A 10,998-nucleotide genomic window follows, 5' to 3' on the forward strand; every position below is an offset into this window, starting at 1 on the left:
CTGGGGTTCTTTCCCCCTGCTGAGCAGAGGTGGGGGATTCCACAGCTTCCATCATTCTCATGGCAGGTTCTTTTGGCTTAGCTGGAGGCTTTCCGGAGTTACTGGCCGGTGATCTGTTTGGGTTGTGTTGGGTGGCTCTTGAGCGGCATTCTACAGCTCGGTGCCCTTCTTTCCCACACTTGAAACACCCCGGTTGCTTTTTGGCCATGGCCAATGGTTTCACTGGTTCGCGTGTCAGCTCAGGCGGTGAGCAGCTCCATTGTTTTCCTCGGCGGTGCCTCTTCAATATGTCGATCTCTGCTTCCTCTGCCAAGACGTACCATTCCTCAAGTTGGTGTGGGTCCCCTCGGGGCAGGCAAGCATCATATAGGTCATAATTTAGTCCGTCTTTGAAATGGCTAAGGAGGATGTCTTCTGGCCAGTTCAGTTTGCTGGCAATGGCCCAGAATTCTTGTGTATATTCGGCTACCGGGCGTTTGCCTTGCCTCATCGTTTTTATCCTTTCGTGGGCTTTGCGATCAGCTAGGGGGTCCTCAAATCGTCTTCTCAGGGAGGACATAAAACAGTTGAAGTCGTTGAGCTCTGGGGCATTGGAGTCGTGCAAGTTCACCACCCAATCTGCGGCCGGCCCGTCTAAGGCAGATTGCACAATCCAGATACGGGCTTTGTCGCTGGGGATGTCCTGCCCGTATTCCTCTATGTAGCTGAGGACTTGGGTTAGGAAGAATCCCAAGCGTGTTGGCTCCCCTTTGAATTTCACCTCCAGCGGTGGACATCTTTGAATGGATCGGTGCCTTCGTTCTTGGTGGTAGTCTCTTCCATTCAGATTTCCATCTGTGGTTCGGTGGAGAGTGGGTCAGTAGATGTCCCCGGGGCTGCAGGTTCCACTTCCCCTTCTTTGTCTCTCCCTTTGTGGCTCCAGGAGCTTGGGCGGGCGTAGGGCTCAGGATTCCCCTCTCCTAGGGAGCTGAGAGTTCGCTTCATTAGGTCGATTGCTTTCTCTAGAATCCAGCCCGAGTACGGTGCCCAGCTCCCTTCCTCTTCACTTGCATGCAGGGATTTCTCCATCTCCTGCTTCCATTCTGGTTGTTTGGGCCCCCGTCTCAGAGTCACCTTTTTTTATTTCTTTCCCCACTCGCCTTTCTTTCCAACGTCCATTGACCACCGAGGTTTGTGGTCCCATGTCTCCACCACCTCTTCTCCTGAGGATTCTGACCTCTCAGATCCCGACAGCTGGCAGGGTTTCAGCCGGGGCAGCGGCTCCCTTTCCGGGGAGTTTTCTCCCTTCCTTGCTCCACTGTCTGATATGGTAGTTTTTGCAAGTCCCCCGGCAAGGGTCTTCCTTCCAGGTGGACTAATTTTGCAAGTCCTGTCTAATGTAAGGACCCACCCCACTTTGCATCTTAAGAAGACAGAACTCCTGGAATATTTCTTCCAACAGGCATCTTTATTAAGAGAAAGCTGGATGCAGGCATTCTAGACAGGACTTGGGTCCAAGCTCTCCCATTCAAGGTTTTAAGGGATCCCCCATTAGCCACACCCCCATCACCCCCTTCTCCCAGCAATAATCCCAGGCATTACATTCTCACCCCCTTTTCCTCATTGCCGGGAGGAGACTTCAAAAAGGATTACATGAAAGCTAATGACCCCCATTGTTATTGTTAGTCCGTTTGGTGATATCCACATCCAGTCCCTTTGAAGTAGGCTGAAGGAAGTGAGGGCCATAAAGCCCCTTTGTTCACCTCCTTCCCTTCATCATATGACAGAATCCAGAGCAGGCAGAAATGCGGGTTTTCATAGTTGATAACTAGAGATGGAATATATTTGGATTCTGACAGTCCCTCTCACAGTTACTGTTTTTAAGCCAGGTTTCGGCCAAACTGTACTTGTACCTTTGATTTTTCCTGCCTAAATGTAAAACTTTGCTTTTCTCCACATGAAACTCATTTTGTTGGATAGGGCCCATTGTTCAAGTTTGTCAAGATCTTATTGGATCTTGGAGTTTGTCCTCTGGGGTGTTGGCTATTCTTGCCAGTTTGGTGTCATCTTCAAATTTGATGAGTTCCCCTTCAATTCCTTACTCTAAGTCATTGATGAAGATATTGAAGAGTACTGAGCCTAAGACGGAATCTTATGGTACCCCACTATTTACTTCTCTCCATGTAGATGTAGTGCCACTGAGGACTACTCATTGAGTACAGTTTGCCAGCCAGCTACAGATCCATCTGGTGGTGATGTTGTCTATTCCACTTTTTCTAGCTTATCAAGGAGTAGGTTGTGGTCTACTTTATCAAACACCTTACTGGAAACTAAGTATACTATGTTCACAACATTTCGCTGGTCTATTAGTTTAGTCACTTTATCAAAGAATGAAATAAGATTGGTTTGGCATGATCTGTTTTTAACAAACCCGTGCTGGTTACTAGTTATAACTTTGTTTGCTTCTAGTTGCTTGCAGATCTATTTTTTGATCATCTTTTCTAGGATCTTCCCAGGTATTGATGTTAAACTAGTTGGTCTGTAGTTTCCTGGGTCTGTTTTTTTCCCTTTCTTGAAGATGGGAACCACATCACCCCTTTTCCAATCCTCAGGTACTTCCCCAGTTCTCCAGGATTTATGAACAATGTGGTGCAATAGTTCTGCGATAACATCTGCTAGCTCCTTCAGAACTCTGGGAAATAATCTGTCAGGTCCCAGTGATTTATATTCATCAAGGTTGGATAGGTGTTCTCTTACCATTTTCTTGCTTATTTTAATTTTTGTTTCTAGTATGTCTTTTGCAGTGGGTTTTTTTTTGGTGTGTTGCATTATAGTTTCTTTTTGTGTGAAGACTGATGCAAAGTATGAGTTAAGCAGCTCTGCTTTCTCCCTGTTGCCTGTAATTTCTTTGCGATTTTCTCTCTTTAGTGGACCTATAGTTTCCTTGCCTTTTTTCTTGTTGTTAATATGTTGGAAGTAACTTTTTTTATTATCCTTGATTTCTGTTGCAAGTCTTTGTTCGTTCTGTGCTTTTGCTTTCCTGACTTTGTCTTTGCATGTTCTGGCTGTCTGCTGATAATCAGCCTTAGTTATGTGTCCCTCTTTCCACTTTTTGTACTTATCCTTTTTGTCTTTCAGTTTGTTTGAGAGATCTCTGTGCAGCCATGCTGGTTTCTTCTTGACTATCTTGTTTTTCTTTTTCAGTGGTATTATGCTGGACTGGGCTTTTATGCTTCTTGAGTTGTTTTCCTCTTTAGGATTTTCATCCATGGGATCTTTCCTAGGTTCTCTCTGAGTTAGTTAAAGTCAGCTCTTTTGAAGTTTAAGATACTGGTTGGGTTGGATTGTTTTCTATTGCTAGTGTCTGCATTATATTAAATTCTAGTATGATGTGGTCATTACATGACCCGATCTTATATATTTTTCCCTCCAAAACAGGCACTAGGTCTTATTTTTTTGGGTGTCTTACCTTAGAACCACCATAGCCAGGCCTCCCACACCCCGACATCTGTCGTGCCACTACTTGACTTCTTCAGCAGCCGCTTGCCACCACTTGTGGCTGGACACCATGTGGCCCATTGCGCCGTTGCCTCTACTCATGGCAGGAGGCCGCATGGTGCTTCATGCCATTGTTGCCGCTTGTGGCAAGAAGCTGCACAGTGCTTCGGGCCTTTTCTGTTGCTCGCAGCAGGACACCGCATGGTGCTTCATGCCATTGCTGCCACTCATGGCAAGAAGCCGCATGGTACTTTGGGCCACTTCTGCTGCTCGCGGCAGGATGCTTGCCGTTGCTGCCACTTGTGGCAAGAAGCCACAGATCCTAGAAAAGATAATCAAAAAACAGATCTGCAAACAACTAAAAGCAAACAAAGTTATAACTAGCCAGCATGGGTTTGTTAAAAACAAATCATGCCAAACCAATCTTATTTCATTCTTTGATAAAGTGACTAAAATAGTAGACCAGTGAAATGCTGTGGATGTAGTATTCTTAGATTTCAGTAAGGCATTTGATAAAATAGACCACAACCTACTCCTTGATAAGCTAGAAAAAGGTGGAATAGACAACATCACCACCAGAGGGATCTGTAGCTGGCTGGCAAACTCCACTCAATAAGTAATTCTCAGTGGCACTACATCTACATGGAGAGAAGTAAACAGTGGGGTACCACAAGGTTCCGTCTTAGGCCCAGTACTCTTCAATATCTTCATCAATGATTTAGATGGGGGAATAGAAGGGGAACTCACCAAATTTGCAGATGACACCAAACTGGCAGGAATAGCCAACACCCCAGAAGACTAACACAGGATCCAAAAAGATCTTGACAAACTTGAACAATGGGCCCTATCCAACAAAATGAGTTTCATGTGGAGAAAAGCAAAGTTTTACATTTAGGCAGGAAAAATTAAAGGTACAAGTACAGTTTGGGCAAGACCTGGCTTAAAAACAGTAACTGTGAGAGGGACCTTGGATTCCTAGTGGACAATCACTTGACTATGAGCCAGCAGTGTGCAGCAGCAGCCAAAAAAGCTAATACAATCCTGGGTTGTATAAACAGAGGCATAGAATCAAAAATCACATGAAGTATTAATACCGCTTTATAAAACCCTAGTAAGACCATACCTGGAATACTGCAGCCAGTTTTGATCACCATATCACAAAAAAGATGTTGAGTGTGGAAAAAATTCAGAGAAGAGCAACTAAGATGATCAAAGGCCTGGAAACTAAAACATACGAAGAACGGCTGCAGGACTTGGGTTTGGCTAGTCTAAAGAAAAGAAGAAATAGGGGAGACATGATAGCAGTATTCCAGTATTTGAGGGTCTGCCACCAAGAAGAGGGGGTCACGTTATTTACCAAAGCACCAGAGGGCAGGACAAGAAATAATTGTTGAAAATCAACCAAAGAGAAGCAACCTGGAATTTAGGAGAAACTTCCTGACAGTGAGGATAATTAACCAGTGGAACAGCCTGCCTCCAGAAATCGTGAGTGCTCCATCACTAGAGATTTTTAAGAAGAGGCTAGACCAGTGGTTCTCAACCTTTTTAATGCCGCGACCCCAACCGGTCGTACGTCGAGGACTAAACCGGTCGTAAGTCGAGGACTAAACCGGTCATAAGTCGAGGACTACCCAACCGGTCGTAAGTCAAGGACTTTCCCTGCCCGGGAGTGCCGCGCATGCGTGGTTCCGTCCCCTGCGCCGGCCGAGGCGTAGCTGGCAAGCGGCAGAGATGGAGCAGGCCGACCACCAGCTGGCCCAGCCCAAGGGAGGTAAGGCACCCGCCGGAAAAGGGGAAAAAAATGGCGGACAAAAAAAATGAACAAAAAAAATGGCGGACAGCCTTGCTTGGCGACCCCCATGAAATGGTCAATCGACCCCAAATGGGGTCCCGACCCACAGGTTGAGAACCACTTGGCTAGACAGTCACTTGTCTGAGATGGTATAAGTCCTCCTTGCCATAGTTCTTAGTTTATGCCCTGCTCTGCATAATAGTCTTTCTCTTTTTTTCATCTTGCAGTTCATTTGTCTCAGGGATTTGGCACATTACGTTATCATAAGCTCTTTTTACTGATTTGTCTCCACTTTTCTTTTTATGAATAATTTTCTGTAGATTTATCCAGTGCCTTTTCTAATCTTTGCCCCCCTCTTTTATTCTCATTTGTTTCTTTGGGATGAAGATTATTTTTACATCATACTTTTGCTATAAGAGCAGAAAAATACTGCTATATCAAACATTCTCTTCTAGAAATAACTTTTTTTATTATTATTATTTTTGTAGTGTTGAAACTATGCCCATGAAAAAGTAAGAAAGCTTTATTAATCATATAGCATGTAAAGTGGGAGTGGTTGTGATTTTCCTTTTTTATGGACTCATTTTTGCATTTTCAAACATTACATATTTGGATTATTGATTTTTTTTCTGTATATCACTGCCCTTTTGATCTACAAACATAGCTACAAAATCTTACATTCAAAATATCTCGACATGGAACATTCTGTAGAATTCCCTTCCATTCCATAAATTTTACATACTCCAATAGGAGTCTGTTTATTTGCATTATTTTACATTTTACAGGATACTAGATGGTTGGCATATTCTGTTATTAGTTGTGTTATAAGTTGTTTTATGTAACAATTTTTGGAAAGGCAACTGATAACTGATAATAATGCCCTTTTTAAAATTACCAACTTTACCGCAATTTGAATTAAATTGCATTTTATCATTAACCCACTCCTTTCCTCATGTATGTATTTTATTACATTTTGCAAAATGGTAATATTGGTTATCATAAAGAACAATTATATGGTATGCACAATCCAGTTATGACAAGGTAAACAAAGTTTAAAACTGCCCACCTTTTAACTGTCCTTAGTATTTCTTGTATTATTTATACACATTTTTGCACATTTTAAAGTCATTATATTTTCTTTTTGTATGATGTTTCCTTGACTATGTTTTTTTCACATTATGTCCTATTAAAATATAATTTTAATAGTGAAATTGGTTTCATTACTTAGCAACTGCCCTTATTTTAAAACATGTTTTTCAAAATATTTATTTGAAGTTGAAAAACATTACTAATATTCTTGCAGGTGGTAAATGCCATTTATAAAATATTTTATATAAATTTTCTTTATAGGTAGCTTCCCTTGTTATTTTATAATTTCTTTCCCATAAATTTTGCCATTTTTCTAATTCTACATTGTGCCCAAAGTCTTTTGCCCATTTTATCATATTATAATGCAATTTTTAAACAAGGAATTAAACCAGATAGGATCATATTATCCTGGCTAATTTCTGAGCTGATTTCAAGGCTGAAAGTCGACAAATTTCAGGGTAGCCAGCATTTAAAATCTAAGATACCATTATTCTTTGATGAGCATCTGATCAGGCTTCTTACCACAGTCCAATGGCAATATATCCTAAGTGCTTTATAGAGTGAAAGATTCCAAACTTTTGAAATATATTTTAAGAAAACGTTAACTTTTTTTTAACCTTAAGTACCTTCAGAGAGTCTAATTTCCCCTAGCAACAATAGCTAACCAATTGCAATATCTCTAATATGTGCCCCAAAGTTCGTTCAACGTAAATGTGTCAAGAACCAGCTTTTTAAAGTAAAGCAAATTCGCACAACAATATTTTCTAAGGAACTAGGGGAAAACAGAAGACCACCCCATTTCACAATTATCATGAACAATTTTGCAGTGAAGTGCCAATTTCTAAAACTGAGGAGGTCTGTCCAGAATTATTCAAATTCCAAATCTGCTTCTCTCACAAAACACAATATTAAAAATTAATAGACATTGAGAAATCCATAAGTGAAAGCATGTTAGAAAATCAGTTAGCATTCTTTCAAGCATCCATTTCCTTTCATCTTTCCATTGTCAAAAATCATACCACAGACATCTGTGCTGAAGGAATTTTGAGGCACATGTTAGAGATAGTGTAAAGATCAGCTCTGGAACACTTTTCCCCCAATCCTTCATACCAGAGCTTTATAACCTTCACTCTCTTCCCCTAGTCACTCCTTATCTTCTTTTCCAATCTGCATGTTCTTGTTCTCAATTCTTAATGGATTATAAAGAGCTTTATATTTTTGTTCATGAAGAAAAGTCGAGGTCTCAATACCCTGGTGCCCTTTCTGATCACAAATGCATGACATCATTGTGGCTGCATTCCCAATCTAGAAATCGGAATAAAACTGGGTAATAAAAGCTCCTTTTAACTGTTCAGTTTCTATATTGTATTGTTCTTGACTTACCATATTTATGTAGTTATCTCCATACAGATTTATATTTTTGTGGATTCCCCCCCCCCCTTTAGCTCTGTGGAACAGTGGTAACTCAGACTGGAACTATTAACTGTAAGTTGCATAGCTTATTTATCTTATTTATCTTATTTTGATGGCCTTAAAAGGTGGATACAAATGTTGTGGGACAAGGCTACCTAAATAGTTTTCAACCCTTTATAGTGATGGCCATTTTCACCTGTTTGTGTACTTTCATTTCATGTATGTGTATGTGCACTGGGAAGTCTAGGGCCACTTGCATAAGCTCCAGATGGAAGAAGAAGGGAAAATGTCTTAGAATCTGCCTTCCTGTTGGAGAGGCATTGGGGGATGACAATGACAGTGAGGATGATCTTCTCCAAACTCATCCAGCCCATCTTTAGACCTACTTTTCCTTGCATTGGCTTTTTCTGCCATGTCAACTTTGGCCCTAGAAATTCAGTTTTGAGAGAAAGCTCATGCTGATGGAAGGACAGACTGATGGACAAGCCTAGGTCTCTTGATATAATGTCTTTTCAATGTTGTGTCATATTAGAAAGATTAAAAGCCCCCCCCCTTACAGAGGCACAAGTTTTCATGGGGGCCTCTGCCATCTTCCCTATTCCTGACCCTAAAAATGGCTGCACCCCAGCCCAGTTATGCTCACATGTCCACCATCAGATTTAACCTCTAATCTCTTGTAATGGGACAATCCTGAAAGAGCTCTGAATTTTGTCTTCTGACTTTCTTTCCAGCTTCTGGAAATAACAGTATCTCCTCAAGAAAATCACAGCTGAATCATCCTGTTTGAGGACAGCACAGCAACTAATTTGACATTAAAAAAGAATTACTGAATCTTAGGTCCTAAAGTGAAGACAGGTTAATGGCAATCAGGCCACCTGGCCTGGTTTTTTGCTGCCAAGAAACCATTAAAACATACCAGTTATGGGTTTTGTTCTTGTTTCATAAAATCATTTTCATTTTTTTTCTTGTACCATATAAATTAAATGAAACAGGTCTAACTGGATATTATCCTCATTTTATTTTCCTTTTGCTTCACCTGAACAGCCTGTTCAAAATGAATTAGGTTCTTCTTAAAATATCCAATGATGCTTGTATGCTATATAAAATATGTTTACATGAAAAATGCATTTGAATGCAGAGACTTTTGTACCTGAGTTTTTTACAGCTGTCTTGTAACAGATTTTTAAGCAACACTTGTTATCTTTCATAAGCAATCTGTTCAAAGTGATCAACATTTCTCTGGTGCTGTTAAAAATGAAGAAAGGAAAAGCAACTATGGAACTATGAATCATCTCTTGTGCTGTTTTCAGAAATATGAATGTAAATGAAGGATACTGTTACTTTTTCTGAATTCTTATTTAAGACAATACTTCTGTTAAGCTGAAACATACATCTATGTGAGGAGGGCAATGTATGGCTGATCTGTCTGTCTCTGAACATACAGATAGACAAATAAGCAGTGGGGATCTTTTGTAATATGAGGAGAGATATTCCCAAAAAACCTATCTGGAGCTTCAGTAAAGTGATTAGATGCACCAGAAGACAACCACTAACTCACTTAGATAAAATATCTAACTATTGTAAATCACCATGTTCCCAATGTGAATGATTCTCCTATGCATCATTTCCGAGTCACAGAGGCTATGTTGAGCTTGAATATGTGATATTTAAAGGAGAAGCATCAGAGAATCTCAGAATTGCTTTGCAGTGGCTAACTGACATTGCCAAAGGTGTGACTCTCATTTTCAGGTGTATAAAGTAATAAACTATGATACACCATTGTCTTTGAACAATGGAAGGGAGTATGAACCATTTGTCAATTATGAAAAGGGGCCAGTACTACTAGATGACAATTGCATGAAGAACATGAAGAAATATTGTGCTATATGCCAATAATACTGAGAATTTGTTCCTACATGTACAATCATCCATTTTGGGAGATCACCGGATTTTCCAAATTGGAATTGAATTCTAATAAGAATAATTATAGGTTACTTAAAGATTGGACAATTGATGTGCACCCATCATTTAATTATACGATCTGTGCAGTCAGAGTAAACCATGTAATTCAATACTTCTGCCCAACACCAGGGTTTAAAAATGATTTGTACTCCATTGACCATAGCAAGTTTTTCAGTAGTAGGACAATATTTTCAAGCTAACCAGTATGTAGAATACGTAAGAGGGTTGGGTGTATCTGTTTTTTTTTGTGTGTGTGTGTGTGTGTGTATACACATATACAAACATATTTTCAATATTGTAGATTTAACGCATTCCTGTTTTTAATCTGACAATGTCTTTAAATAAAGTCTTGATTGATATTTGTTTTAAATGGAAGAAGTTGGTAAATAAGATTAAAACTTGGTCGTGTATCAGAAGTAGATGGATTCTGCTTAAGCAATTTGTTCCAGTTGTGCTGGTGGGCATTGGCATCCATAATAAACCATGATGACATGTGTGAAATCATTGACCATGCTCAATTATGACATGCATCAGAAGAAGTTGGCATGTGTGAAGGAACAGGGTGCTTTCCTAGCTTCATTATTGCTTTCTGTCTCCACTTTAGAAAGTCTGTTGAAAGAAGGTCTTCAGCAGCACACAGGGAGCCTGAGATGAAGAAATGACCAATTACTCAGAGTAATCCAGAGTACTTAGAGGCAGATTCTGGCCCAAAATTCTGATAGAGAATTTTTCCAAGGACAAATAACAGCTCAGCTACTTTTGCTACTAAGCTAAACAGCAAGTTAGAATATGGTTTCATATGAAATCTCCAATAATATCTTGAGGAAAGTTGGTAATTGGTAGATTTAATGGAATATGCATACATAACATGTACCCCCATCCCCAATTCTGGATTGGGATAAGATCAGTATTCATAATATTTTGCATTATCCCAACCTGAATATATAAGAAGAATAGTCCATTTTATGGAGATGAATCTTCCAAACTTCAAGTGGAGGATTTGCCATTTCTGCAACAGAGGTGTGAAGGTGTTGTAAGAACTCTGGAAGGAGGATGAGATAAGGAGATGTTCCCAGGCATCTTCCCAGGCGTTGCATCCTTGGTGAGGCAAAGCAGATGGCCCCAGGCTTTTCCCTCCCTCTCCCTCTCCCTCTCCCATTGCCAGGAAGGTACATCAAAGCAAAGAGAAACAAAGTAAACAAAGCAAAGCTAAGCACATCACAAGAGAACTTCAAAGCCCCCCCCCTCATCAGAATGGCAGCATC

At 40.4% G+C, this 10,998-nt stretch overlaps 1 protein-coding gene across 1 annotated transcript in view; it reads left to right on the forward strand.

Moving 5' to 3' along the window:
- PROM1 (prominin 1) overlaps positions 1-8,568 on the forward strand; it is a 185,930-nt gene extending 177,362 nt beyond the window's left edge. Inside the window, exons 27-28 of the mRNA XM_015821550.1 lie at positions 7,804-7,843; positions 8,503-8,568. Coding sequence (XP_015677036.1) covers positions 7,804-7,822 — 19 coding nt within the window. The 3' untranslated portion in view covers positions 7,823-7,843; positions 8,503-8,568. The remainder of the gene's footprint in view (positions 1-7,803; positions 7,844-8,502) is intronic.
- Positions 8,569-10,998: the final 2,430 nt, after the last annotated feature.

The sequence above is a fragment of the Protobothrops mucrosquamatus genome, unplaced genomic scaffold (genome assembly GCF_001527695.2).
Source record: "Protobothrops mucrosquamatus isolate PMUCROS unplaced genomic scaffold, P.Mucros_1.0 scaffold1347, whole genome shotgun sequence".
Lineage (NCBI taxonomy): Eukaryota > Metazoa > Chordata > Lepidosauria > Squamata > Viperidae > Protobothrops > Protobothrops mucrosquamatus.